General features: G+C 34.9%; 3 protein-coding genes and 1 long non-coding RNA gene across 5 annotated transcripts; all 4 read right to left on the reverse strand.

Moving 5' to 3' along the window:
- Positions 1-3,063: 3,063 nt before the first annotated feature.
- On the reverse strand, positions 3,064-4,422 carry LOC122140180. Its single transcript, XR_006156873.1, has 2 exons — positions 3,402-4,422; positions 3,064-3,325 (listed from the first exon to the last, which is right to left on the reverse strand). It is a non-coding gene; the product is annotated as an uncharacterized LOC122140180 (long non-coding RNA).
- Positions 4,423-4,996: 574 nt separating this feature from the next.
- On the reverse strand, positions 4,997-13,124 carry LOC109107059 (calpain-1 catalytic subunit-like). The gene is made up of 13 exons (XM_042742725.1): positions 12,994-13,124; positions 12,475-12,746; positions 12,123-12,195; positions 11,913-12,031; positions 11,692-11,825; positions 11,250-11,424; positions 10,932-11,003; positions 9,817-9,902; positions 8,671-8,745; positions 8,428-8,588; positions 5,512-5,678; positions 5,391-5,402; positions 4,997-5,271 (listed from the first exon to the last, which is right to left on the reverse strand). The coding sequence occupies exons 2-13, from the start codon at positions 12,709-12,711 to the stop codon at positions 5,038-5,040; spliced, it is 1,545 nt and encodes a 514-aa protein (XP_042598659.1). The 5' UTR covers positions 12,712-12,746; positions 12,994-13,124; the 3' UTR covers positions 4,997-5,037.
- Positions 13,125-14,022: 898 nt separating this feature from the next.
- Positions 14,023-20,536, reverse strand: LOC109107060 (calpain-1 catalytic subunit-like). 2 transcript variants are annotated; one of them, XM_042742721.1, is made up of 13 exons: positions 20,411-20,536; positions 20,049-20,325; positions 19,706-19,778; positions 19,432-19,550; positions 19,198-19,331; positions 18,858-19,032; positions 18,630-18,704; positions 17,057-17,142; positions 15,384-15,458; positions 15,135-15,295; positions 14,774-14,940; positions 14,675-14,686; positions 14,023-14,568 (listed from the first exon to the last, which is right to left on the reverse strand). In XM_042742721.1, the coding sequence occupies exons 2-13, from the start codon at positions 20,286-20,288 to the stop codon at positions 14,359-14,361; spliced, it is 1,527 nt and encodes a 508-aa protein (XP_042598655.1). In that variant the 5' UTR covers positions 20,289-20,325; positions 20,411-20,536; the 3' UTR covers positions 14,023-14,358. The 2 variants fall into 2 exon arrangements, with proteins under 2 accessions (XP_042598655.1, XP_042598656.1); XM_042742722.1 differs by having other exon boundaries at positions 20,049-20,318; positions 20,411-20,524.
- Positions 20,537-21,472: 936 nt separating this feature from the next.
- Positions 21,473-23,517, reverse strand: vcpkmt (valosin containing protein lysine (K) methyltransferase). The gene is made up of 5 exons (XM_042742726.1): positions 23,220-23,517; positions 22,908-23,022; positions 22,431-22,502; positions 22,182-22,301; positions 21,473-21,957 (listed from the first exon to the last, which is right to left on the reverse strand). Exons 1-5 carry the CDS (start codon positions 23,474-23,476, stop codon positions 21,850-21,852), a joined length of 672 nt encoding a protein of 223 aa, XP_042598660.1. The 5' UTR covers positions 23,477-23,517; the 3' UTR covers positions 21,473-21,849.
- Positions 23,518-26,074: the final 2,557 nt, after the last annotated feature.

A 26,074-nucleotide genomic window follows, 5' to 3' on the forward strand; every position in this document is an offset into this window, starting at 1 on the left:
TGTTGACATTCATTGTTTGTATCGAGTTGCTATATATTTGAAATACTATTTTAAGGTTAACCATTGGCCCCATTTACTTCCATTGTACATGCCGCACCCCTTTTTATTTTTTAAAGAATATTTACCGGTAGTCAACATTACGCAACAAATATTGCTGATAGTGCTTCAGTTGTATTGAATCCAGAATAATCCTATAATATGATTTATGGATGTGTAATGTGTCTCTTAGATGCATTCTTTCACTATTTTTTATTATTATTATTTTTTTGCACTGTAAATGTATGTGTGCCTGCACATTTCTACACCTGCCATCAGCCAGTCAGTTGCAAAACAGAATAGAACCACTCCACATGATGTCACTGTCCACCAATCAGAGGCCCAGATGGCCCATGATGTAAAACCGTATGTCACAGATCCTTTCCTGCTGTGCTGAGTAATCTCATTAGAAGTCAGTGTCAAAGCCAGCCATCCTGTTGGTTTGTATTATTAATCATTTGTTTTCAGCCTATCAGTTACCATCTTAACAGCCTCTGTTTGTATACACAGTCTTTCAGTAGAGATCAATGAATATTCCGCATGCATGTAAAATGATCCTTTTATTGTTGTGCTTCTCAGCAGTCAGCAGTCCTTGATTCATATCTAATGAATTGTGAGGCACAGTTTCACTGCCCTATTAAGGTAACTGCCTTCAGCTAAGTGTGTTTTAGTTCAGAGATACTCTGAAGTTCCAGTGACTGTGGAGTGTTTTATACAGCAACATTTATTTTCCACTAATATGGTAGTCTTTTCCATCCCATGCATTAGATCCCATGGTTTCTGTAGTGAGAAGTTTAACATCAATTTTTTTTTATGCATTTGGTTTTTATTGCATCAAACATATGTAAGTGATTTCCCAAGAGAACTCAGTTCTTGACCTCTGTGTTAAACATTAAAATCACAAAATATCTTACTTTTGACATAATCTGTTTTGACATTGATATAATGAACTGATATTCAATTCACTGCAGTAAAATATTTTTAATTATTTAAAAATGTAATGAAATATCGCTATTCGTTTTAGTAAAAAAAAATGTTTAATTTATTCAGTTAGATAATTATTAGACATTTGAAAGTCTAACGTTTTAACTCTTTCTACATGGTTGGAAGACTTCTTTATTTTTACAAATTATGTATTCTGACTTCTGCTTATTGTATTTTTATTGTTTTTATTACATTCGTCAAGCTCAGTTATTCAACCCTGTTACCCAAGTTATTGTAGAAAGATAACCAGTTAATCATTCCGACACCATGTTGTGAGTGTTTGTTTAATATTTATTGCTAATAATTACAAAACCACATATATCTGGATTAATATAATTTTAAGGATTTTGTGTTATTTTATTATTTATGTATTTGGTTAAGCACCTCTTTTCACTCTTCGTTTGTTTAATAATAATAATACTAATAATAATTAGACTATATTAAGAGTTTCAGGCCTTGCTTCGTACCCTATTTGTAGAAAGTGCCATGACATCTGGCATGATTGGGCCAAAGAGAAAGAGGAAGTGTAGGTTTCCCATAGTAACTGTTGCAGGGGAAGTGAGGCATCTATTGCGTCAAAATGTGAGCTGTAATTGTTAAAAATGAGAACTAGTATTGAGCCATAGTCATTTACATGAAACCAGAAATTTTCACTCTGAATTTGACCTCAATTGAATTTTCTGAAACAATCTTCAGTTGTGTCATGTGTAATTCAGAAAGCAAGTCCTTGAACATTCGAACATGTGCTTTTTGTAGGCCTCACACTCTCAAGGTGCATGTGCCCTACTGTAGTCTGTACAGTGCCACCTGTTGGTGGCCTTGGGGAAAAGCATGAGGAGATTGATTCATGTAGTTTTACTTGACAAGAGGTGGATCTCACCCATAGTATTTATTTATTTGTTTCTTTGTTTGTATTTAATAATATCATTTTTAATTAGTTTTACTTGTGTTTTCTATTTATTTTAACTATGTGAGTGTTCTAATGTTACAAGAATTATCTCCTATTTCATATTTAAAGGAAAATTCTGTCATCCTCTACTCACCCCAAGTTGTTCCAAACCTGTACGAGTTTCTTCTGTTGAGCAGAGCACAAAAGAAAATATTTTGAAAAAAATGCTATGAAAAAATACTAAGGAAGTATTGCTTTAACTTTTTAACAACTTCTTCTTGTAGTATTGTTGATGTGTGTGCATGTATTGATAATAAGTGATGTCACAGATTAGCCAGGCTTAAGAGTTTTTATATAAATTATTTTTATAAATGCAACCTGAAAGGCTACGTTTATGGGATTATACTGAGAATCAGCTATGGTGACAGCACAGATGGCTCCCCTTTTAATGGCTTTTAATGGGGTTTAACCCCAGCAAACTCCATGACCTGGCAGTCCTCTGCAGGGTGCAGAGAGATGTTAACAGCTGATGTCCAGAAGTAAGAGCCTGAGGGCTGACGGTCACATCCTGAAGGAATTTACTAACCGGTGTTCCATCTCAAGGGCCCAAAAATGGGTGGTGAAATTAGATTTTTTGATTGCATGTTCTATGAAGCTAACACATAACCAAAAGCGCAATTTTAAAATTATGACAGAAAGCTGACATAAAATGCAAAACATGAAAACAAGTAAATGCTGTACACGTGCAGTGGCTCAGTGTGCTTTGTGTGTTATGTCAACATACACATGTTGTGATTGTAGTAAGAGGCTCATGCATGCAAACAGGAGGCTTTAGGTCTGTAAAACATTATCTAGAGTTTAAAAACCATCCTTACACCATCTGCTTGACTAGAAAATATAATGTTACTAAATGTTTTTATAATAATCTCAATAATAGTTTAATAATCACTTTAAATAGTATCTTCCAATTCTTTCGTTCCACCTAACACCCCGTTTACACCTGGTTTTGCACTTGGGTCCATATGAGCTGATGCAATATGAGGTAAACATTTCAAGCCCTTCCAAAATTAATCTATTAGTGGTTATTTATCTACTATAGTAAAATACTTTATTTAAATTATATGTTGCATGAAAATAAATTAATTTAGTTAGAGTACAATGGGAAGATTTTTATTTTTCTTGCCATTATAGTACTGTAGTTAAGGGGTGTCCAATCCTGCTCCTGGAGGGCCAATATCCTGCAGAGTTTAGTTCCAAATAACTCCCTTACACACTTAACAATAACACACTTGCCTGGATGTTTCTTGTGAGTCTGAAGACCTTGAGCTTGGTCCATGTGTATTTAATTAGTGTTAGAGCTTAACTCTTCAGGACAGTGGCCCTCCAAGAACAGGTTTGTGCATACCCACAGGGGCTCTGTGAAAATAACACTTTGTTTCAGTGATGATTTTGGTACAAAACCAGAAATGCACCCAGAAAATCTGACTCATACCTCGGTCCACCGATGAGATGCATTTGAGACTCACATTACAGGTGTACATGCACAGCGATACTTCTCTGCTGACTACTTGTATTTTGTGTCACAAGAGAAGGATCTCAGTATCAGCTGTAAATGACACTCCTGTGCTCGCACGTTTCTGTGTGGCGACCCCCATTATTTATTTAGTAAACTACTGCCCTCTAGTGTAAGAAAACCTACGATGTTACAGTCTACATATCCCTCCGGAAGCTAAATGGAGTGAAAACACTGATCATATTTAATAAAGAACTAGATTTGGAACCATATAGTTTGTACAAAATTTTAAAAAAAATAACCGATTACATAAAGTTTTTTAATAATATGTGTCTTTATTATTGTTTGGTAGTGTACATTTCAGAATTGTGCTGTATCACTTGAAGACATACTTAAATTTGACTGCTGAGTAGCATATGTATTAGGCTTCATTCATTATGACTTTCTGAATGGCTAAGCAATGACATTTCATTTAAAACTCTTGGTGACTGACTGACCTGAACCATACAGTTACATTGAGATAGAACATCAAAAACCTCACAAATAAACAACAATGGTAACATTCGTTTCACAGCTCACAGATTAACAAAATATTGAAGAGAAGGGGTGTAGAAGACAAAGAAAAACAGTAAAACCAGTACTCCAAATCCTATTTGAGTGGTTACAGAGATTAAAAAAAAAAAAAAAAAAAAAAAACTGGTACACTGGTGAAAGTAGTAGGAGGGTGACCAGACCATAAACTGTTAAATTGCTATTTTGAGCAAGACACTTAACAGTATTTATAATAACCTCACACATATGTCCTTGCAGGTTTCTTTTTTCTCGTATGCGATTCAGTCTTTGTGAAGATGGACAGCATGAATTTTGCACACTCATTAGGATTGAAAGTAGAGGGCACAATGAGATACTCTCCTGGTTCAAGCTTGAAGAATTTCATCACATGTCTTGTATTGATGAAGTTCCCACTACCTTCCACAGAACGTCTGCGGTAGAAGAACTTGGCAAGCTTTTCATCTTTCATCTAAAGAAGAATGAAATATTATCAGTTTATTTTATACATATCAAGTAATATATTTATTGACAAAGCAAAACGTGGTTATAGGGTTTTTAATACTATGAGCTTGAATTTTATTTTACTTGCCTCTGGTGGTATCTGTTAAAGTAGAAAAACATGGAACACACACCATTAATAAGTGGGAATCAAAATTACTGTATCCAGTGAGATTTTCTGTGAGTCTAGTAGAGTAATTGTTAATTCTTACCAGATAAACATCGAAGCCAATGGAGTAGTTAGAAACAAGACTTCTGTATCTGTTCTCCTGGATTTGCATGAGGGACACCAGTATGTTTTCAGGACACTGGCCACTAGCACATTCCTCATCAAGCGCCTCAATCCTCACCCGAAACTGAGGGTTTGTACAGAAAGAGTCTACAAGACATCCATTGAATCAGACCTCTGTGGTACATAGAGTATACACACACACACACACACACCATATGGCCAAAAGTATGTAGACACCCTAAAAGCATAATCATGTTTTAAAGCACAATCAATGCTTGTTCAGCATTTAAATTGCTATTTTGAGCAAGACACTTAACAGTATTTATAATAACCTCACACATATGTCCTTGCAGGTTTCTTTTTTCTCGTATGCGATTCAGTCTTTGTGAAGATGGACAGCATGAATTTTGCACACTCATTAGGATTGAAAGTAGAGGGCACAATGAGATACTCTCCTGGTTCAAGCTTGAAGAATTTCATCACATGTCTTGTATTGATGAAGTTCCCACTACCTTCCACAGAACGTCTGCGGTAGAAGAACTTGGCAGGGAGCTTTTCATCTTTCATCTAAAGAAGAATGAAATATTATCAGTTTATTTTATACATATCAAGTAATATATTTATTGACAAACAAAACGTGGTTATAGGGTTTTTAATACTGTGAGCTTGAATTTTATTTTACTTGCCTCTGGTGGTATCTGTTAAAGTAGAAAAACATGGAACACACACCATTAATAAGTGGGAATCAAAATTACTGTATTCAGTGAGATTTTCTGTGAGTCTAGTAGAGTAATTGTTAATTCTTACCAGATAAACATCGAAGCCAATGGAGTAGTTAGAAACAAGACTTCTGTATCTGTTCTCCTGGATTTGCATGAGGGACACCAGTATGTTTTCAGGACACTGGCCACTAGCACATTCCTCATCAAGCGCCTCAATCCTCACCCGAAACTGAGGGTTTGTACAGAAAGAGTCTACAAGACATCCATTGAATCAGACCTCTGTGGTACATAGAGTATACACACACACACACACACCATATGGCCAAAAGTATGTAGACACCCTAAAAGCATAATCATGTTTTAAAGCACAATCAATGCTTGTTCAGCATTTAATTCAAATACCATGGATCATTAATTTCATGTTGCATATGTTTGCTGTATCTAATATTTCTATTAATAAAGTATTCATGCTAGTAGTCAAGCCAAGTCAAAATGTATTTCTATAGCACATTTAAAAGCAACAGAGTTGCTCCAAAGTGCTGTGCAACAAAACACAGAACATATAAAAAGCATAAAAAGAAAACATGCATCATATGAAAATTAAACACATTAAAAAAAATAGAATCAGAGCAATTTGACATCAAACCCTTAAACTAACCTTAATCAAAAGCCAGAGAAAGCAAATTAGATTTGAGAACAGATTTAAAACTTGCTAGTGAAGGAACAAATCTCACATTTACAGGCAAACTGTTCCGAAGTTTAGGAGCTGCAGCTGAAAAGGCCCAACCACCCTTGGTTTTACAGCGACAACATGGGACAGTTAAGAGAAGCTGATTGCTAGACCTAAGTGCTCTTTGAGGAGAGTAAGGAATCAGAAGATCACTAATGTGTTTTGGTGCAAGACCAGATAAAGCCTTGTACACAAAAACAGCTATTAAAATCAATTCTAAACTTTACAGGAAGCCAGTGTAAAGATGTTAAAATTGGAGAAATGTGATCCCTCTTTTTTTGTTCCAGTAAGAAGCCTCGCTTCAGCATTTTGGACAATTTGCAGGTGAAAGATCGCCATTTTAGGCAGACCACAGTAGTCCAGGTGTGATGTTATGAAAGCATGGATAACAGTCTCCAAATTTTTATGGGGCAGAAACTGTTTCACTTTCGCAATTGATCTCAGATGGAAGAAACAGCCCTTTACCACTGTGCTAATTTGTTTCTTATTTTTGTTGAGTAACGAATAAAATGTAACCCAAGACTTCTTACATAAGGCTGTACACTGGCAGAGAGAGAATTATTAGACACCCAACATTTAATCTCCTCAAAACAGTTGAAGAGCACACCCAAACAATCACTACTTTCGGATTTTGCTGGAAGATAGAACTGTGTATCGTCAGCATAGAAGAAGGTAGGAGATCTTATATTTCTTAAAAATGGCACCCAAGGTGCCATGTAAAGTGAAAAGGGAAGAGGGCCTAAAATGGACCCTTGGGGCACACCGCATGACAAAGGAACCGACGAAGAAGAAAACTTTCCAATGCTCACTAAGAAGGTTCTGTCTTTGAGATAAGAAGCCAACCATTGCAGAGCAACACCCTGAATACCTACCACCTTTTCCAACCGATGTAACAGACTACTATGATCAATTGTATCGAATGCCACGCTTAAATCCAGCAAAACATATGAACCAGTATCGAGAACTTGGAAAAGGTCATTGCTAACCTTCAACAATGCAGTTCCGTACTGTGCAGTGATCTAAAACCTGACTGAAATGTATCTAAAACTTTGGACGTACTTATATAGGAATTCAACTGACGAAAAATCCTGGGTTATTTTTTTAACCCAAATGCTGGGTTGAGCCTTTTGGATCATTTTTTGGGGTTATTTTTTCAGTCTTTGGGTAGTTTTTGTGTTACCCAGCTCCTGGGTCAAATGTAACAACCCACTGTTTGGGTTGTTTTGCAGCTCCTGGGTCAAATGTAACAACCCAGTGTTGGGTTATTTTGCAGCTCCTGGGTCAAATGTAACAACCTAATGTTTGGGTAGTTTTTTCTAATACTCAGATCCTGGGTCAGACGTAACCCAGCAGTTATTTATCGCAGGGATTTTGCATTCTCTTCTGGGAAGAGCAGTTCTAAGCACCATCAAATTGATGCATTCGTCAGTAAAATACAGGTTTGTATACATTTTTCTTTATCAATAAAATCGTTAAATTACTCTGTCATGGTCCAGAAAAGTATGAAAGACATTGTTAGAATAGTCCATCTGACATCAGTGGTTCAACCGTTACGTTATGAAGCAATGAGAATACAATTTTGTAAGCGGAGAAAACAAAAATGATGACTTTATTCAACAATTCCTTTGTCAACAGTCTCCCTTGTGTCTCTCCATATCACCGTATGCTGCATATTCTGTATCAGCCGCACCACTGGGATGTGCTGTTGCTACATGTATTTATCTTTGATTTGAAAGAAAACAGTGCATCCTTGTGGCACGGCTGATACAGAAGAGCATACACAGCATATGGTGATATGGATCTTTCATACTTTTCTGGACCTTGACAGTGTTACTTACTTGGCAGTCTATGGGACAGTCACAGGCCTCCTGGTTTTCATACAAAATATCTTAAATTGTGTTCTGAAGATGAAAGAAGCTTTTACAGGATTGGAACGACATGGGGGTAAGTGATTAATGACAAAAATTTCATTTTGGGGTGGAGTATCCCTTTAATATAGTAAAAATGAATAAACCATAGCTGGGTTAAATCAACCCATTATGCTGGGTTAAATAAACAACACAATTTGCTGGGTAAAATTAACCCAAGATGGGTTCTGTCCTATATTTACCCATCCCTTGGGTTAATAACGACCCAAAGAGAGAGAGAGTGAGAGATTCATGCAGACTAGTTGTCTATAGACAACTAGTCTACATGAATCTCTCTCTCTCTCTCTCTCTCCTCTCTCTCTCTATATATATATATATATATATGCATTCATATATGAGCTACCTTTATTATTGATGCAGCCACCAGCTGTAGTCCCAGATTCCCAGATACTGTTATAGCATGTAGATGTCCAAATACATTTAGAGGAATTGTCCAGAAAATCAGGTCTGAGGCAGCAAATATCAATGTCTTCAAAGTTTTTGGTGAAGTCCTCCATTGACATCCTGCAGTAAAGTGCGTTACTGAAAACATTTGATTCATATTTAATGCAGTGAGGTCATATGTAAAACTACAATTAATACCCACCAGAACTCCCCATCATTGGCCAAAGAACGACACTTTGCTAGCTCCTTCTCGCTCACTTTGTTCCACAATGATGAACTAAAAGTTATACAACAGCATATTAAAATATTACATGGGCTTGTGCTCCATGAGTAAAGAGTGAATAACAAGTAATAACAAGGAAATAATATAGCAAATAAAGAAAAAGGGAAAAATGGAAAGAAAACTCCTGGATATCCATTGAGAGTATATTCAGGTGAGTATTACTGCAAATAGCTATATTTGACCTTTTCATTACTAAAGAAATTAATATGCTTCTTGTGTATATTATGTTAGTATTTCTCTAAAAGATTATAGCTGGCTTTTCAATGGCACCGAAATAATATGTCTACCATACTAAATACCATATTCATTTATTTTTCTTGGGTCCTTTTTTTCCACAATGTAACAATTTTAATACATTTTGAAAAATTGCACTACTGGGGTTTTGTGTGGATGCTGCCTTTTTTGGCATTTTGTCAAATTTATTACAAAATATATCAGGTGTTCTTTTTTCTTTCTTTAACTTTTTTTCTTTCTTTTATCAAAATGATAACAGTTAATAATCTTTTTTTTTTCTTTTTTTTTTTAAATCATGAAGTTTGTCATCACAGTCTTAATTATATTCATACTTACAGAGATTAAATTGTCAAGCGTCAAAGTTCCGTCACCAACAGACACTGTCATTCATATCACCGGAATTTGCTAACTCTCATTCATTGAATGACTATATGAATGAATGCCTTTCTATTGTGACAGGTTTCCTTTAGTCATTTTTTTTTTGTAATAGGCTTTGCCTTTATCAGACAAAAGCCAGTTCAGTGACATCACTTTTTGTCTGTATGACAATTTCAAAGATTGTTCAATGAAGTTCCAAACATATAGGAGGAGCCTAATCATTTGGCTCTGTCAATCATTATTTCAAGCCTATAATTACTTTTAAAGATCTACTGTTTATAAGTTAACCAGCTAACTTTGTTGTTTAGCATACTAAAACCTAATACAACTCTCAAACCTCTTTAAGAATCCAAGTAACAAAATAGTCATGAATTATCCAGTGTTACAAACAAACAATGTCACTTGATTAATGTTGTGATTGGTTAATCTATAATAGTTGTCTGTGACCCTTACTTGTCACTCCAGGCACCGTTCCACTCGCCTCTTCCCCACGGATTCAACACTCTCACCAGCCTCACTGGTTGTTCTTGGCATGTTACCTGTTACATCGTGACATGAAACTTTTTATTCAAAACTCTTCAACCCCTTATCATTGGTTGCTACTTATTCTGGATATCACCTAAACTCAGAATATGCCATAAGTATTTCACCAGGATCATTATGCAATATCTTTTTACCACAGGACTAAACTGTCTGTACACAACGCTTTGAGGACAAACATTTCAAGAAACTATTCTTGCAAAACCACAGACTTGACGTAAGATGTACACAGGGATGAATACAAATGTACAAAGGACATACCAAAGGGTGGAGCTCATCTGGAGCCGAGGGCAATTAGTAAATAAACACTGGTGTACACTATTACAACAACTATTAATATCAGAACAAAGCATGCCTGTTGTTGCTAAACACCTTTTTTATATTATAAGCCTGTCGATATGGATGGATTATAATTATAGAATAAGTATAAGAATATAGAATAAGTATTAACTATGAAAATCAACCTCATGGTTAATGAAAACATTCCAATTACATGTGAAGACAGGTTCCAGAATAGATCCTTGAGGGCACTACTTGGGAACGCAGCAAAAATTAAAGTGCTGGGAGTTTTAAAACAAATTCTCAGTTAAAATGAGTTAAAATGATTGAATTAAACATTGTTTATGGCGAACAAACTCAGAAAGGGTTGCAATTGTCAGACCACTAGATTTTGACATTTCTAAAGGGATTCAAGCTTTTTTGTTATGGAATTGTCCAAGGAACAATTATCAATCTACCTTTATCTATCAATCATCTAAATGTGTATGGCAACTGACATTTTAATTTTTCCAAATTTTACCTTAAACACATTTCTGAAAGGAATTTTGTGAAAAATGTCAAACATCAAATATGCAAATGGTTGAGAAAAAAATAGCTTGATTCTGAACTTTAAGAAATTAAGGGATGTGTTCCTAAAAGCAAAATTGGAATGCAGTTGATCTAACTTGTTATTAAAAACTTGGGTTATTTTTGAAAGCTATGTAATCTGATGGTACTGTGATCTGACATTTAATTCTGTGCAGACTTACCTTTAAAACCCCCGTCACTGTATAAGCGTGGCCTTGAACAATACCATTGGGTAATATATTCTCAGATTTTTTCTGGTATGGTATGAAAAACATACATATAATATTAGTAATGCTGCCAAAGTGAAATATTTAGCAGGAAATAAAATATATATATATTGTTTTATATATAACATTGTTGTAAATTTTACTGTATTCATTTAGATTTAGTTAGACTTTAATGCAAAACTTAACAAAATTCTTCAATGACTGTGAATTAGATGGTCATGATGATAATATCTGTTACAGCAATGAAAGATCAAGCCTGAGGTCACCACCTACCCCCTGCTGGGAGCCGCAGGCCATCAGAGCCTTGTTTTTGGCTGCACGGTCCATCAGGCTCCACAAATCAATAGTAGGTTTTTCTAGTTCAAGGCAAATATGGACGCCACCGGTGAAGTCGAGCAGAGCTTCAGATACACGACCAGCATGCATGTCAGCATAGGAGCCGCACACCCTGTAAAAGTCATTCTACATATCAAGTATATACTACATATGCTGCTGAAATACTCAACTTTTTGATGATTATAAAATGACTGTTATTTTTGTGACAATTTAAAATGGCAAATACTTCCATCTGTAAAACACCTTTAAAATAAGGTTACATACAAACCATTTACTGAAGGCAGTGAAGTCTTGGTGAAATCATTCTATGCTTAATAAATAAACAACTTAATGCATAATTTGAAGAAAAATTATTTTACCACAACATACTGGTACCTACTTGGCATAAGCTTTCTCCAGTAATGCAGGCCAAAACTCATTAGATGTTTTTGAATGAACAAAAATGAGCTTTCCTTTGATTGTTGGCAGTTTGTCATCAATGACCACATCAATCCATTTCCCAAACCGCCAGAACTATACAAAATAAGCACAACATAAGGCATAAGGGCTGATGTAATTTTAAACAGCATTCCGTTATACTGAGAAGACCAAAGAACTCACTCTGAAGTGAAATATCCCTGCATAGTCTTTACCAAATGACTGGTCAGCTGGCATGACCTGGTCCATGATCTCCTTCTGAAATGTTAAAGCCCCAACTGAAGCTAGAAACCAGCAGTTTCCTGAGGAAAAATGAGCAAAACTAATGTTTCAGTGAGTTGACCAAATGCTTTCTGATGTATATGCCTATTAGAAATACATAAGTAAACATACCTAAATAAGATCCTTGGGAATAGTCAAACCTGGACACCCCCTGTACAATGAGCTGAGGGTCTGACACTATTTTCTAAAAAAAAAAAAAAAAAAAATTATGAAAAGTGAAAATACAATGAAACTTGGCCCAATGGGAATACCAGAAAAGGACATTTAAATTCATATAAGGCACTTTGGGTCTGCTTTCAAGACACTTGAGATGTCTTCCCACAATTGTAAATCAAAAATGCTGAGAGATGTCAGGTGAACCTGTTCTGACAAGCCCTACGAGACATTCTGCAGTACTTTACAATGATTTGTTCAAACAAGTTACTGAAGGACTGAAGATGGAATGTGAATACAGGTAACTTACTGATGGTCTCAACCACTCGATTTTGTCCAGATCCAATTTAAGTTTGTTCTTTGGATCAATGGAGCTGCTGTCTGGAGGGAACTTGTCATCAACAAATCTCTTTTGATCGGTGATGCAGCTCTTCTTCAACTCCTGGTAGTCCTGATCCAAGAATTTCAAAGGGTCGTCGAGAGTGCCCGCGTTGTTATTTGTGGTGGATTCATTCTTGGGTTTCTTGTTTACACGAGGTGGAGGCATTTTTTCAGTCGCAAATGTCTGTTTCTTAGGATAAACTATAACAAAAAAAAACAGATGAAGGCGTCACGTCTGTTGATATGTTACACCACTATGTTTTGCTATGTTTTGTTTTCAAAGACCTAAAAGATAAGGGACTCTAGACTTGTTTGACTAGTTTGGGAGTGTAATCTTGCCCCTTTGAAAAATATAGCTTGATAGTTATTCAGAGACATACAATATAATTAGCGAATAAACTCAATTTTGAAGATATAGTATATTTTACCTTCAAGGATAACAACTTACCTAAATGAGCAGTCTTCTCCTACTAGATTTGATTACTCTCTTTGTTCTGCCCTATGGCTCTGGAATGCTGTGCTCACACTGAATGATGTTTTCAGGAAGTGTGCAGTGTTTTGTTCTGCACAGCACGTCATGGCACAGGTATACCATTGCACAAAAGATTCCAAAATCCTCCCACCATTGTTGTATAATTTACATAACAGTAAATTCCACCATGTATAGACTTAACTCAATATAGAAAGATATCAATATAGGCAAATAAAAGCAGTTTGAATCTCAAATCTCTTACAATTAACTTAGAATGAAAAGCCAATGTTTATATGACAGATAATTAATAAAGAAACTGCATCTGACCGGTCCTAAAAACAGTTAAAATCATATGAGATTATGAAAATACAGAAACTCAAGTTACTGATCTCTTCACAATTCTCATTTTCACACCTGAGACTTAATATGAGCCCATAAACCATCTATGTATTATTTTTAATTAATATGTAGTTTATTTTGTTCATATTTGGTGCAGAAGAGGGAATATCATGTATGATCAGGTGTTTTTTTCATGGGAATTCTTATGAACATAAGACAAACAACATAAGATTATGTGACAGTTATAACAGTGTTACTTATGAACTCAGTGTGGGTTATATTTGTGGTTTGGATTCTTCATTGATTTTCTTTTGTGTTGTGTATCAGAGGTTGTGTGAGTGGTACCACCATCATTGAGGTGTTTCACCGGCATTGTGGCGGATGCCACCAATCTCGTGTTCATTTGTTTAAGATGTTTTCTTTCTTTATGCTTTGATTTTCTTTTCCTTTAATACATGCAGAATTTTGATAAGATAAGAATTTCCAAAAGATCCTGGACGAGCCCCCATTTATCACAGCTTGTGTGCCGGCTATGACAACAGTAATAGGAAAAAAAAGTAACTTAAAATGAGAAAAATAACTATGTAGAAAGTCATGAAATAGATAAAGTAATATGAAAAGAGATATAAAATAGCATAAATAAAGTACAAAACAAATGTATGTTTGTTTTCTTTAAGCAAGTTTTTAATACACACGAATACAAACTCAAGCTGTTAGTTTCAAATGACAAAAATGCTAAAACATTGGTGTATTCCTCTAAACCTGGAATTCTGAAGCATAGTGTTTGTATGCACAACATTCTATTTAGATATATGCATTAAACAATGATTTTAAGAAACCCCATTTGTAAAACAGACATTAAGTGAAATTTCTATATAGGTTTTGCAATAATGTGACGAAAATAAAATAACTAATATAAAATCAATGCACCGGTGTCTTTCCATTCAACTGGTGTCCCACTGATTGTTCTTTAATGATCTCATACAATGTCATGACAGGTTTCTAATTTCTCTTAAGGGATCCACTCTTTGAGAAGATGGACAGCATGAATTTTGCACACTCATTAGGATTTAGAGTAGATGGTACAATGAGATACTCTCCTGGTTCAAGCTTGAATAATTTCATCACATGTCTTGCTTGGGTAAATTTCTCACTAGCTTCCACAGGACGTTTATTATAGAAGAACTTGGCTGGAAACTTCTCATCTTTCATCTAAAAGGGAATGAAATATAAACTTGTATTTACATAACCACTTTATTTAGAGATACATATAGTTAATAGAGTAATTAAATCTATGTATGTATTAGAATTTACTTGCCCCTGGTGGTATCTGTTAAAGTAGAAAATAGAATAATAACACAACATTAATAAGTGAAAACAAAAATAGATGTATCCTTTGACTTTTGATAATACTGACCGCAAAAACACTGAAGCCGATGAAGAAGTAAGAAACAAGACTTCTGTATCTGTTTTCATGTTTCTGCATGAGGGACACCAGTATGTTTTCAGGACACTGGCCGCTAGCACATTCCTCATCAAGCGCCTCAATCCTCACCCGAAACTGAGGGTTTGTCCAGAAAGTCTCTAAAACACATCCAAAGAATCAGACCTTTGTGTTACACATATACACACTAAATCACCAAAAGTATGTAGACACCCAAGCATTACACAAATATGTTTACTTGTTGAACATTTAATGGTTCTCAACATTAATAAGGCCTTCAACATATTAAGATTTCACTCACTCCTCGCTTGCTCTCATTATAGACATTAAATACCTTTATTACTGCGATGGCCACCAGCTGTAGTCCCTGCATCCCAGCTGCCATAATAGCATGTGGAAGTCCAGCTGTATTTAGAGGAACTGTTCAGAAAATCGGGACTGAGGCAGCAAATATCAATGTCCCTGAAGTTTTCAGTGAAGTCCTCCATTGACATCCTACAGTAAAATATGTGTTACTGAATTATTTTTTTTATCCATATTTAATGCAGCAAATGATCAATCTGAAAGTACAATTAATGCCCACCAGAACTCCCCATCAGTGGCCAAGGAGCGACAGTTGGATTGGTCACTTTCACTCACATTGTCCCACAATAATGACCTGAAAGTAAAAAAAAACAAAAAAAAAAAACATATAAAATAATAGATTGGGTTTTGTTATAGCACAATAACATTGGCTGTGCAGATATCTCAATCCAGTGGTGTGACTGAGAGTATATTCCTTACCAGGGATATAGCACTAGAAATAAAATGATACCTTTGAAGCTGAATATATTTTTTTAGTAATTTTAATAAATTATTTCTCTAAAAGTGTATAACTGACTTGATGAAAATAAATAGCAAATGTTAACAATTGCACAGCAAGGATTGATGGACTGAGAGTTAGCTTAAATGGATGCACCAACTTAAAGTCAATTTTAATATTAACCATCTATTTCTAAATGTTTTTATTATAATAAAGACAGTTTTTTTATTTTTTATTTTAAAAGACTGGAATGTCTTACAGTGAAACAACACATAATTTTTATTTTATTTATTTATTTTATCCTGAAAGTATTATGTGCTTTTGTACTTTTCCCCACCAAAACTAGAAGATGATGTCACTAATGAGCTGGCTTTTGTTCATGAAAAGGACAGTCTATTACAAAAGACTGACAAATACAACCTTTAAACAAAAGAAAACAAAGCTGTTTTTTGGTGACAGGTGAATGCTGGTGTTGTGAATGACAGTGACCGTTGGTGAAATAAAACAACAAGCACTGTTAGTGTGAACGCCTTCTAAAAGGACTGTAACTCCATATTGAAAACATATAGGATAAAAACATTCTAAACTTATTACCAATTATAAATTTGTGATGTCATTAGCGAAATGAAACAGAACAGAATATTTTGAAACAGACAGAATTTTCATTTTTGGGTGAACTATCCCTTTAATGTTAGTAAGTTAAGCTAAGTATAGATCTGGAATAGTATGCAAGATTAAAATTAGTGTCCCAAATCATATGCTGAAATTAGTATCCTAAAAATACCAGGGTGTTCTACTATTTCCATGCACACTTATATGGCTAATATAGCACAGCCTCTTGCGCTCTGGAGGAGAAATCGTTTCAGAACTATGAACACATTTTTTTTTTTTTTTAATAAATAAATTTGTGTTGCAGGTCTTCAGTAAACATGAAACTAAATTAAATGTGGATTCCGGTGACAGGATGCACGTACAGCTATGCAACAAAATGGTTTTGCAATGTGATAGTGTGTCACAAAGGTGAGCGTGATTTCACCAGGTACAACATGTTCCTGGATCAACGTCCTTGTTGAACCTGGAACAACATTCCAATCAACCGATCAGAATAGAGATATCTTTTCAGGAAATATCTGTTTTAGGCTTACAATCAGAGTTAGGTGCTTCTACACTCTTGTTAATCAGCTATCATTTCACACTGATTTTAGGAATAAATTATGGGTAGGGTTAGGTTTAGGGGTAGGGATTGGGTTAAGTTTATATTTTGGACAGTAATGTTGATCCATGATCATCAAAAGATGTTGATCCAGGAACATGTCTTACTTGGCAAAATCACGGCGACCGTGTCACAAAACTAACCTACTCTTCTGCTACACAATCAAAAAGTAATTATTAGTAAATATACAATGACACTTGTACATCAATGTTGTGATTAGTGAGATTCATGTGACTCTTACTTGTCACTCCAGGCACCGGTCCACTCGCCTTTTCCCCAAGGGTTCAACACTCTCACCAGCTTTACTGGTTCTCCTTGGGATGTTACCTGTCAAATTCACATACTTTCTGTTCAAAATGCTTATAATGAAAGTCTATGAACCCTTAATGTGGGCTTGTTACTTTTCTGTAGAATGTCAGATTCTACTGTCAGAACAGCACTGGCAGTAGTTCCAATCCATAGCCTTCATGGAAAGCAGCCATCCATTTGCCTATGCTCAACAGCTTCAGGATTATTAGCTATTACAGAAAGTTCAAAAGTTCACTGATGCTCCAGAAGGAAAAATTATGCATTAAGAGCCGGGCAGAGAAAACCTTTTGAATTTGAAGATCAGGGTAAATTTAACTTATTTTGTATTTTGGGAAACATATAAGTATCTTCTGTAGCTTCTGGGGGGCAGTACTAAATGAAAAATAAAAAATAAAAAAATAAGAAAAATGTACACATCTTCATTCTGTTCAAAAGTTTTCAACCCCCAGCTCTTAATGCATGGTTTTTTTCTTCTAGAGAATCAGTGAGGACTTGAACCTTCTGTAATAGTTGCAAATGAGTCTCTCAGATGTCCTCAGTGTGAAAAGATGGACTTCAAAATCATACACTCATTGTTGGAAAGGGTTCAAATACACAAAAATCCTGGCAAACCAAAGAATTTGTGGGACCTTTCTGAAGGATTTTTCTGAAGAACAGCAGGAAGTTTAACTGTTCAGGACTAACAAGGGACTCATAAACAACTATCACTAAACAAACAAAAAAAAACAGCTGTGGATCATTCAGGTAACAACACAGAATTTAAGAATCAAGCATACAGTATGTAAACTTGTGAATGGGGTCATTTTTATAAATTCAACTATTATTTTCTCTTGTGGACTATATGTAAAGATATTTTATGGGAAATTTCTTACTCAGGTCAGTACTAAATAAACAATAACAAGCATTTTGTATGATTTTGGTAAAATAATTAACATTTTGCCGATTCTGGAAGGTGTATGCAAACTTTTGACTTCAACTGTATGTCATGAATACTGTATGAATTGACTGTATGAATCTTTGAATGGTTAGGAATTAAGTTGATTCGTACTAACATTTACTATACCCAAATTGATGGTCTGGCTGAATAAATCAATCAGACATGAAATATATGATTTGTAAGTTTAACAGTAAGTTAGAAATTGGGATGCGGCTTAAGCTCGTTATTCACAGTCTGAGAGGTTCCTCAAGCTTCCACTGGGTTTTACCCATTTGAGCTGCTCTATGGATGTTGACCGTGTTGTGTGCTTGACATCCTTAAAGAGAATTGGGAGGAGGAACTTTCAAGAACAAAATTCAATAACTGCTGGACATAAGAGCAAAGCTCCACACCCTGGCATGGCTTAAACAGGAGAAATCGCTCCAGGAACCATGAACATCAAATCCGGCTTTATAAGAGGGGAACCCAGGTGTAGGAATTTGCACTGGGAGACAAAGCATTTGTATTTCTCCTACCACTGACCTAATTACATGACATTTAAATGACATTTGATTTTGTGCAAACTTACCTTGAAAACCTCTGTCACTGTATATGCATGGCCTTGAACGATGCCATTGGGTAATACTGTGTTTGCAGATGTATCCTGATAAATATATAGATATAGATTATATCATTAGTGACACAAAGATAAAATATGGTTGTATGTATAATCGGTGCTCTGTATTGTTTCTTACTGTTGTTTATATTTAGTTAATATGTATGAAAGTTTCAGACTGAGGTCACTGGAACTGCTTACCCCACGAAAAGTGCTGCAGCCCATGAGGGCCTTTGCTTTACCTGCACGGTCCATCAGACTCCACAAATCAGTGGAAGTTTGTTTAAGTTTGAAGTACACATGGACGCCACCAGTGAAGTCCAGCAGAGCCTCAGATACACAACCAGCATGCATGTCAGCATAGGAGCCGCACACCCTGTAAGAGGCATTGCAAACATGCTTATAATGTTGGATTCTTGGAGATTAAATTCTAATGTGTTACATACAAAACATATAATAAGGGTCAAAAACTCATATAATTATGGTAAAAGCATATTTTTATGTTCAATGAAAATTAAAATATTTACATATTGGAACCTACTTGGCATAAGCTTTCTCCAATAAGGCAGGCCAAAACTCATTAGACGTTTTTGAATGAACAAAAATTAGCTTCCCTTTGATTGTTGGCAGTTTGTCATCAATGACAACATCAATCCATTTCCCAAATCGCCAGAACTAAGAATTTGCAAAACACAAGTCTTAATGGCTGATACATGATAAAAAAGAAAAAAGAAAAATGTAATCAAGTTATGTTGAAAAAGACCAAAGAACTCACTCTGAAGTGAAATATCCCTGCATAGTCTTTACCAAATGACTGGTCAGCTGGCATGACCTGGTCCATGATGTCCTTCTGAAATGTTAAAGCCCCAACTGAAGCTAGAAACCAGCAGTTTCCTGAGGTAAAAACGGTAAAAACATTAGAGAAATAGATCTTTCAATAAGTTGATAAAGTCTTCCTGGTGTATATACAGTGACATTATTTATTGGGTTGGCATCACTTAAAAACCAGTGATTACTGGAGATGTAAATAAATATATAATTAAACATACCTAAATAAGATCCTTGGGAATAGTCAAACCTGGATGCCCCCTGTACAATGAGCTGAGGGTCTGACACTATATTCTAAAGAGAGGAAATTGATTATATAATAATATTTGGCCTAGAGATTTATGAATACCATATGAAGACATTTTTTTTTTTAACAGTTGAGATGTCTTGGCAAAATAGTGAACCTGTTCTGACAAGCCATACTATACACATTTAAACAACAAATTAAAAATCAAAATAAATAAATTTATTTATTTATTTTTTCTCAATAATGCCTATTTACTTTGAGATCTTTTCTAAAGTTACTGAACATCTTAAGATAGAAAGTCAGTACGGGTAACTTACTGATGGTCTTAACCACTTGATTTGGTCCAGATCCAGTTTAAGTTTCTTCTGTGGGTCAATGGAGCTGCTGTCTGGCAGGAACTTGTCATCAACAAATCTCATTTTATTGGTGATGCAGCTCTTCAGCAGCTCCTGGTAGTCCTGATCCAAGAATTTTAAAGGGACATCAAGAGTGCCTGGTTTGTCTTTTGCGGTGGATTCATTCCTGAGATTTAGGTTGGTCAAACGAGGTGGAGGCATTTTTTTTTTTCTTTTTGAATGATCTGTTTGCTTTTTTCAGAAAACAAAACAGTTTAAAGTTGTCCGCGGGCTTATAATTAGCAGATAAATTAAATTCTTTAGATATAAATGATATACTTTACCTTCTAAGATACGACGACAACTCTGAGAGTTCACCTAAATGAGCAGGCGTCTCTTTCGACTTGTTCTTTTGTTCTGCCGTAGGCTCTGGTATTCTGTTCTGTCTGAAAGCTGTTTTTAGAAAAGGGCGCAGCATTATATATAAAAGGTTTTTCCTCCCACCTGTAAAACTGCGTAACAGTAATTACCACCAATTATAGTCATTCTCTGAACAGAGAATGTTGGTAAACCAGTAGGCTAAATGTTGTTTATAAATATATAAGAATTAACGAAGAACCTGCATCTGTTCTTCAAACATCAAAAGTTACATTCATATGAGATCATGAAAATACAGAAGCTCAAGCTATTGATCTCTTCTCAAGTCCCCATGTTCCCACCACTATATTCAGTACAAGCTTTATTTTAAACCAATTATATACTGTTGTTGTATAGATACCAGGTAAGATCAGGCGGTCCGAAATACAATCAGTTGAACATTATAGAATCTGTAATGTAATATTACTATTAGCATTTGGAAAAGCTTCTGATATTGACTCCATAATATTTTTGGCACAGCAAAACACTCTATTAGCATTTTTATCCAAAGACAACCCCAATATATATGTATATACTTTAACTGTACACTTTCCACAAAAAAAAATAAAATAAATAAATCTCTATTATTTTAAATTTTAAAGTCATAATTAGTTTTTTATAAATTTTAACACATAAAACTACTTCCAAGTGCCCCAAATTTGAATCACTGAATTACAGTATAGTCAATTCAAAGGAGAGGTTGTCACATCTGCCTCTGTAATTAATAATGATCCAAATATTTAAATACAAACATTAATAAGAATCTAATAGATGCTTCAAATCTCAACAATTGCAATTAAATTCAAAGTATGTCTAAATTTAGTTACTAAATTCTGAAGAAATTCTGAAAGATTCCATTAATTGTAAACATCTCCACTGTACACTGCAACCACAACTTTGCTATCTCTAAAGTAATTAGTTCAATTACATTCAGAATGACAATGGCCAAAACTGACCATCCTGTAAAAGAGGCTGCAACAACACAATCGCATGTTTAGTGATACTTTTATAGCATTTTCTAAAGGCTTTTAAATTATTTAGCATCAGCAAAACTGCTTTTTGTTCATTTTAGAAAGTGTTTATTTACAGATCACACTCAGTTTAACATTCTTTAAATCGGTATGCAAAAAACATGTGAGATTTATTTTTGCCAGTTAACACACACAGAACCATTCACCTAAACTCTGTTTGTCTGGAAAGACACATAAGCTCACATTAAGCTCCCATACCACATAATAAGCACTTAAAAACAGTTTGTATTCATATTGTTCAGTGTCAAAGATCTGACCAACAACACCACAGTCCACTGAAACACAAACACACAACCCATCCTCGCCATTTCAAACAGAAGAGCAAATAAAGCTATTCAGTCGACTCTTCGTCGCAGGTGGAGAATGCGAATGTCAGGACTGTTGAACTCGGGGTCTTGTTTCTCAGGTGGGATCTCCTCTGACTGGAATTCTTTCAGAAGTAGCTGTGAAACAGAGTATTTAAAGTGAGGAATAAGATAACATCAGATTTAGCACGGCGATGTATAAAACTGGCTTTTAACTCATACAATTAAATATATAGAATCTGCATACCATTACTTGGAGTTGGAGCTAAAAGACCAACTGGTCTTATACACTCTCATTAATATGTGCCACTAAATATGACAATGTAACTATTGTAACGTTTCTTACAGTTTAATTCTCTTACCTCAAAGAATCTCTTTTCTATTTCAGGGTTTACGCCAACAGTGCGTTGCTCATAGCAACAGATGATACATGTCTCTGGTCCAGCCAAGAGTTTCAGAGTCTCCACCAGTGGCTCCACAGACTGAAGAATATAAAGGCTCTATTAAACCTAGTATTGTTAATTATTCAGATCTAATTATTGCTGTATGGCAACACAGATTTTAGAATTAAGAAAATTAAATAAATTGTGTAATATTCATTGTTACAGTACCTGCTCATAGTAGATACAATCAGCCATCAGAATATAATGAGGATGAGGTAGAAATTCTTCGACATTTCCTCCCTTTTAAAAAGAAAATGTTTCATTGTCATTATTTCATAATGGAAACTTTCATTATACAGAGACAGTTTCAAACACAAATATATTATTGTGTGTATTCCACTGTAGAAAGCAAGTCATACAGGTTAGGAAAATATAAAGATGAGCAAATGATGACAGAATTTTCATTTTTGGGTGGAAGCTATAAAGTGGTGACAACCCACTGTATTTGGATGAAAAATTATTATTATTATTACATGAAGTTATTTTCGTATAAAATGATATGTTTGTGTCTGTGTTTAGTGTGCCTAATATAAATAACTTATTTTGATAGAAACTTGTTGTGCACCTTGAATGCTATTAATTTTATTGTAAAGAATGGAAACACCCCCCTTCTCAAAGATCCTTTAGGATAAAATGTAGTACAAACCATTTCAGTACCTTGGCTGTGATTGAGCCTGTATGGATGAGATGCTGATTTTTCTTGATGTTTAGTTGAAGGAGCGGCTGCAGGTCTTCCAGATCTGTCACTGTGACATTTGCCCTATGCACATTATTCACATTATTAATATACTTTTAAATGGACCACACTTGTGAATAATATTGATAATGTTCAGAAGCATGAATGAATTCATGTCCTACAACTTTCAGAACATACTTTTTCATTAATTTTCTCAAATGGCACACATATTAATTTTAATTTAATAGAGGAGTTCATATGGCACAGCATTCATAACTCACCCCAGAGTTGCAGCCACGAGACCCACGAGTCCTGTTCCTGCGCCCAGTTCAATAATGTTCTTAGAGGACCACGTACTAACACCAGACTGAACACTGCAAAATTGTTCCGTTTCGAGGTATTTTGACAAGACAATAGCAGCGTCCCATACTACACAGCCCACGTCCCCTTTGCTGCACTGATACATTCTTAAAACAGACCCGTCATTTTTCTCTATTTCTCTAACAAAATAATCTTCCGATTCCTCGACAGTCGCCATGTTCGTTCTTAGCGCTTCTTCTTCTTAAGCGTTTTTGGCGGATGGCAAACCTACTAATAGGTGCTTTACCGCCACCTGCTGGAGTGTGGAACAAAAGTCTGGCTGAGAAAAACAACAGGATACAGAAAAGAGGAAAAAAACAAACAAACAAAAAATTATTATTTATAAACCCCTGCTATTCTATGATCTTCATATTCGTTCTAGGAGACCTGTCTCTTTCAGATATGAAATTAACTGTACATATGTTTTCCTTAATGCTGTTCCAAGTATATTTTCCAAAGTAAATTTAAGTTTACATTTTTCAACTACTTCTTTTAATATTATTATCTTTTTTTCATATGCATAACATTCTATTATTATATGTTTTACTGATTCAGGTTGGTTACAATGTGTACATAAACCATTTGTGTGTTTACCTATTAAATGCAGAGTCTTATTGAGCCCTGTATGTCCTGTTCTGAGATGTGTAATGACTGTTTCAGCTCTTCTTCTTCTTCTTCTTAGCATCTGGTGATTGGAATCTGCAGTTCAGTTGCTCCAGAACTAAAGGAAAGATGCAAGGTCGATGTGGACATTGTTCATAGACTGGGTCGGAAAGCACACGGCAGAAGCCCAAGAACAACGATAATTCAGTTCATGAACAGGTCTACTCGGGATCTACTCTGGAAAAGGGGCGAAGAACTGTGAATTCCTTCAAGCGCAGCACTTATGGTTTACAGAGGACCTGACCGCGCTAGATGTGGAAAGACGAAAACTCCTGTGGCCCATGGTGAAAGATGCCAGAGAGAAAGGTCGTAAAGCTTTTTTAGTGGGAATTAGAGCCTTTGTTGATGGCGTCGAAATATTCCCCACATAATTTTCACAATTTTCCATTTGGTTTGGATGATTTTTGACCATAAAATAAGCACAACTTAAAAGACAATGGACGAGGAGGATGAAAAAAAAAAAAATACAAAATAATAATCTCCCAGGTTAAATTGTTAATAAATAGGAACTATGCACCCTTTGAGTTACATATACCTTAGCTTTTGAGAGTTTTCTCTTTCTCTCTTTTTTCTGTAATTGTTAAAAGTTTATGTCATTATCTTTTTGTTCTTTTAATGTCAGGGGTATTCGAGATTTAACTAAACGAAAGGCTGTTTTTTTGTATTGCAGGAGATTTAATGTAGATTTTTATTTGTTACAAGAGACCCATGCTTGTTCTTCAGATGTGAATTCTTGGAAGGCACAATGGGGCAGTGACGTTTGGCATTCTTTTGGAAGTAATCATTCAGCAGGAGTTGCGATTTTAAAGGGTTCATTCAAAGGTAAAATTGTTAATACCAAAGTCCACAATGGGGGTAGGTGGATAATTCTAACAGTATCCTTGGATGGGAAAATGTTTTTGTTAGGTACGGTATATACCTCAAATATAAAAAAATATAATGTTGATTTGTTCTCTGATATTGAAAATGAGATTAATAAGGTAAGAGAAATATTTCATGATATTGAAATTATTCTAGGTGGGGATTTTAATATTGTCCCAGATGCTAAAATAGATAGAATTCCTATTCCAATTAAACCATCTTCATCTGATTCAGAGCTATCTAAATTTTGTGAAAACTTAGGGATAATTGACATATGGAGAAATAAAAATCCATTTATGAAAGACTACACATGGAGTAATAGAGATAAATCTAAACAGTCAAGAATAGACCTTTGGTTAATTTCTAATTCATTAGAACACAATACTAACAAAGTGTCCATTGAACCATCAATATTGTCTGATCACAAAATGATTTATCTTCTCATTAAATGGAATAATGAAACTTCTTTTAAAGGCTCTAAGACTTATTGGAAACTTAATAATAGACTACTGGAACTAGATAGTTTTAAACATGGGATTAAAAAAATAATACAAACCTTTTGGAATCAAGCTAAGCAAACAAATTTACATTGTAAAATTGGGAGCTTATGAAGTTTCAGATTAGACTTAGTGCAATTAAAAAAGGTAAAGAAGTTGCAAAATTAAATAAATCAAAAGAAGAGGAAATTATTAAATCTATTTGTAACATTACTGACAGGAATTCTAATTTGCTAATGGATTTGCAGGCTGAGTTAGATAAATTATATCTAATAAAAGCAAAAGGAGCTTTCATTAGATCACGAAGACGCTGGTTAGAGGAAGGGGAAACTAATTCACAATATTTTTCTAATTTAGAGAAAAGGAATGGAGAGTATACATCTATTAGAAAGCTTAATATTAATGGCCATGAAACACAGGATCCTATTTTTATTTCAAAATATATCTCAAATTTTTATGGTAAATTATATTCTAGTAATGCATGTTCTATAGACAAAATAGATAACTTTTTAAAGCCCCTAAAATATCATATAGATAATATAGATGAAGATTTTTAAAGCCCTTTGTGATAAGGAAATATCCAGTTTAGAGATTAGAACAGCTATAAAAAACTTAAGTTAAACAAGTCCCCAGGTAATGATGGCTTAACTGCTGAATTTTTTTAAGTATTTCAGGATGATCTAGTTAAATTTTTGTTAATGGTCTTTAAAGAGTCTATTGATCAGGGTTTTTTGCCTCCCTCTATGACACAAGGT

Source organism: Cyprinus carpio, chromosome B17, assembly GCF_018340385.1.
Source record: "Cyprinus carpio isolate SPL01 chromosome B17, ASM1834038v1, whole genome shotgun sequence".
Classification (NCBI taxonomy): domain Eukaryota; kingdom Metazoa; phylum Chordata; class Actinopteri; order Cypriniformes; family Cyprinidae; genus Cyprinus; species Cyprinus carpio.

Excerpts from the sequence above, each read along its gene's own strand:
- LOC109107059 (XM_042742725.1), bottom strand. The coding sequence starts at position 12,711 with ATGCCTCCACCTCGTGTAAACAAGAAACCCAAGAATGAATCCACCACA. Across the intron at positions 11,425-11,691 it reads CTGGAGAAAGCTTATGCCAA|GGTGTGCGGCTCCTATGCTG; the intron begins GTAGGTACCAGT and ends TGACTTTTACAG. Across the intron at positions 8,589-8,670 it reads GCCAATGATGGGGAGTTCTG|GATGTCAATGGAGGACTTCA; the intron begins GTGGGTATTAAT and ends ACTTTACTGCAG.
- LOC109107060 (XM_042742721.1), bottom strand. The coding sequence starts at position 20,288 with ATGCCTCCACCTCGTTTGACCAACCTAAATCTCAGGAATGAATCCACC. Across the intron at positions 19,332-19,431 it reads CAGGGATATTTCACTTCAGA|TTCTGGCGATTTGGGAAATG; the intron begins GTGAGTTCTTTG and ends GCAAATTCTTAG. Across the intron at positions 15,296-15,383 it reads GCCACTGATGGGGAGTTCTG|GATGTCAATGGAGGACTTCA; the intron begins GTGGGCATTAAT and ends ATTTTACTGTAG.
- vcpkmt (XM_042742726.1), bottom strand. The coding sequence starts at position 23,476 with ATGGCGACTGTCGAGGAATCGGAAGATTATTTTGTTAGAGAAATAGAG. Across the intron at positions 23,023-23,219 it reads CTCGTGGCTGCAACTCTGGG|GGCAAATGTCACAGTGACAG; the intron begins GTGAGTTATGAA and ends TAATGTGCATAG. Across the intron at positions 22,302-22,430 it reads ATTGTATCTACTATGAGCAG|TCTGTGGAGCCACTGGTGGA; the intron begins GTACTGTAACAA and ends TATATTCTTCAG.